The sequence below is a fragment of the Propithecus coquereli genome, unplaced genomic scaffold (genome assembly GCF_000956105.1).
Source record: "Propithecus coquereli isolate 6110/MARCELLA unplaced genomic scaffold, Pcoq_1.0 Scaffold83, whole genome shotgun sequence".
NCBI classification, from domain to species: Eukaryota; Metazoa; Chordata; class Mammalia; order Primates; family Indriidae; genus Propithecus; species Propithecus coquereli.
In genome coordinates, this window is record NW_012154507.1 from 7,634,514 (window position 1) to 7,637,819 (window position 3,306).

General features: G+C 33.3%; 1 protein-coding gene across 1 annotated transcript in view; it reads left to right on the top strand.

The window, feature by feature from the left end:
• SOS2 (son of sevenless homolog 2 (Drosophila)) overlaps positions 1 to 2,867 on the top strand; it is a 124,022-nt gene extending 121,155 nt beyond the window's left edge. Inside the window, exons 16-18 of the mRNA XM_012663749.1 lie at positions 486 to 602; positions 1,825 to 2,086; positions 2,818 to 2,867. Of these exons, the coding sequence (XP_012519203.1) occupies positions 486 to 602; positions 1,825 to 2,086; positions 2,818 to 2,867 (429 nt within the window). The remainder of the gene's footprint in view (positions 1 to 485; positions 603 to 1,824; positions 2,087 to 2,817) is intronic.
• Positions 2,868 to 3,306: the final 439 nt, after the last annotated feature.

The following is a 3,306-nucleotide window of genomic DNA, read 5'->3' on the forward strand; positions in this document are numbered from 1 at the left end:
CAAAAAAAAAAAAAAAAAAAAACAGAAAAATTTAAGAAAAAGACCTTAATCCAATTTATCTCCACTTTTATTTTTAATGATTATCAAATTGTCATTGTGGATTATAGCTATAATTTTGTTCTAAACACTTTTGGTAGCTTACTGGTTGATCATTTGTTATAATGAATTCATTTGTTATAATGATCATCAGCCAGTAAGTATTTACTAAGGGATAAGTGATGCTAACTACTGAGCCATTACAATGGTAACAAATGAAAATTTCATCTTAATAGAACTTTAAGACTAGAGTATAACTTCTATAGAAATTATACAATCTTATTCAAAAGTAGAGAGATTGGAATAAGCAATCCTTGTGAACTTTTCAGACATTGTGATTTGTTGCTTAATTTGTTGCTAATTTTTTAGTAGTGAAATCATGAAATAATTTTCATCAAAAATTTTAATGGGATCTAAAGTATATACTTATGGTATTTGTTTAATTCTAGAGATTCTTTGAACACCTTAACCCTATGGGAAGTGCATCTGAAAAAGAGTTCACAGATTATTTGTTCAATAAATCACTAGAAATTGAACCCCGAAACTGCAAACAGCCACCTCGATTCGTAAGTCCATTACAATTTTGGAAAAATTGTTCTGTTTTTAAAAATAATATTTTCAATGTTTAACAGCCTCTTCTCTTAAAATTAGCTGTTTCTAAGTATGATACTATTTCTAAAATTATATATATCATGGGAGAAAATGTCAACATTTTGATAAAATCTGGTTTAAACTTTACCTTAATTATCACTTATTTATCTACTTTGGCCCTGCTAGAATAAGACAAAAAGGTATGAGAAAGTGAGAACCTAACAGGTAGCTGGATATAACAAAGGAAATGAAAAGATCTGAGAAAGAGTAAGCAAATGTATTATGGTTCTTCTGGCTTGACCATGACTTCTGCCATTAGGGCCCCAAGATCCATGGTTGGTACTAGAACCCGCCTCTCTCACTGTCATTTAATGCTATGTTTCCTAATTACTCCAGGGGTTTTCAGTGGCAACAGAGGTAGTAGAATGGAAGACTAATTCTAAGTAGCTGAAAGTTAAGCAAAACAAATATACCAACTTTGGACAAAGCATTAAGTTAGGTGGTTTTATGTTATCTCATTTTCACAACAATTGTATGATATTCATAGATCTTATCCTCATTTTACAAATGAAGAAACAGAGGTTCAAAGAGATTAACTAACTTTTTCAGGGCCACATAGCTAAATATTGGCACAGTTGAGATGTTAACTCACGTTTTCTGCATGTGAGTTCTGTGTTTTTTTCATTAGGTTGCTGCAGCCAGAATTTTAAAAATGGGCCAGAGGTGAGGGTGGGAGACTAGGATAGCAATTTTCTCCAAAGACTTTTAAAACCCTGTTGTAGAGGTTGATCATTTAGTATAAGGAAAGGGGAAAAAAGGGTTTTTAAAAATTTCTGAAGCATATAGCAGCATAATATGTTGCATAAATTATGTTTCCAGCAAATGTTTATAAAATTGATATAAATGATTTGAAAGAGAAGTCAAATGATTTAGGAGCAAAAAGTGGGCTTTTACATAAATTTTCAAGAATTTTATTTCTACAGTTTTGAAAAGAAATTTACTTATATTCAAGTCCACCTTAAAATTAAGCCAATCAAATCCACAAGTTTCTACTAGAATGCTATAGGCTGACCTTGCAGATAGGGGTTTTATTGTACTCTTAATTGTATGCTTAAGAATTACTAAAGTAGCTCTTAGCCATAAAAACAAAGTGCTATACATGCAAACTAGTGATGTTGATGTATTTGCTTTTCCTAGCCTAGGAAGTCAACTTTCTCCCTAAAATCTCCTGGAATAAGGCCCAACACAGGCCGACATGGCTCTACCTCAGGCACTTTACGAGGTCATCCAACGCCATTAGAAAGAGAACCATGCAAAATAAGCTTTAGTCGGATTGCTGAAACTGAGCTGGAATCAACAGTGTCAGCACCAACCTCTCCAAATACACCATCTACTCCACCAGTATCTGCTTCTTCAGACCTTAGTGTGTTTTTAGATGTGGATCTCAACAGTTCCTGTGGTAAGTGTTGATTTTACCATTTAGTAAAAAAAGGAATCTTGTGTTTCAAGATAATTCTTCTTATCTTTTTAATTAGAGAACTATAGAATCCTTTGCAGAACATACTAGTATGAAAAGTGACATGTAAATGGGAAAACAGGGATTAATACAAGGGAATAAAGCATCATTTGTGCATTGTTTATACATATTATCTTCCATTTTATTCCTTCAACAAAGATTTATTTAGTTCCTTTTGGGCTCCACTACCACTTAAAGGGAGCAATAGACAATGAGTAAGAAAACAAGTAGGTGGATGTTGGGCAGGGGGAGGGGGGAGGAGGGGACGGGCATGTGCACAAACAATGAGTGCGGTGCGCACCTCCCGGGGAGTGGACACACTTGAAGCTCGGACTTGGGGGGGAGGGGGGGCAAGGGCATCATATGTAACCTAATCATCTGTACCCCCATAATATGCTGAAATAAAAAAATAAAATAAAAAAAAAAAGAAAACAAGTAGGTACGTTCTGTAAGGAAAGTTTAAAAAGGGACTGTGATAGGGAACCACTTATGCTAAGAAGGAAAAACATTCCAGGTACAAAGAATACTGAGTTCATTTTTTTAAAAACTAACGTGCAAAAGATGGTGATAAAATTCTGTGCTGTGTGTGTATTACATGTTGCTTTGTGCAACATTTAAAGAATAAAATCATACATGTTACCATCTTTTTAAATTAATTTTTCTTACTCCAATAGGCAGCAATAGCATCTTTGCTCCAGTGCTCTTGCCACATTCAAGTAAGTAAGACTATAAGCAAATTCTAATGAAATGACTGTAAAGATAATAATCTGGTTGATTATATTTGAGTATTTTGGGTTTTAGCAACATTTAAAGAATAAGGAAAGTTATAAATAAATGGAACTATTTGCATACAACTGTGTACTATTTAAGCTTTAGTATAGTTTATTTCATCATTTTATGGTCTATATTCTAGGGGCTATATGACCTTGAACAAATTACTTACCATCTCCAAACTTGTTAAGATCAAATGAAATAATTATGTAGAACAACACCTAGCACATTTCTTGGCACAGAATGAATAGTAATTTCATATCAGTTGCCTCTCTTCCTCCTTATCCCTTCTAATCTATTTTCCCATAGGAATAATATACTCAATGCTTATCAGGTTCCTGGGCTAACCTTCAATCACTTATTTCTTCACATTATTTTATTTAATTAAAGTG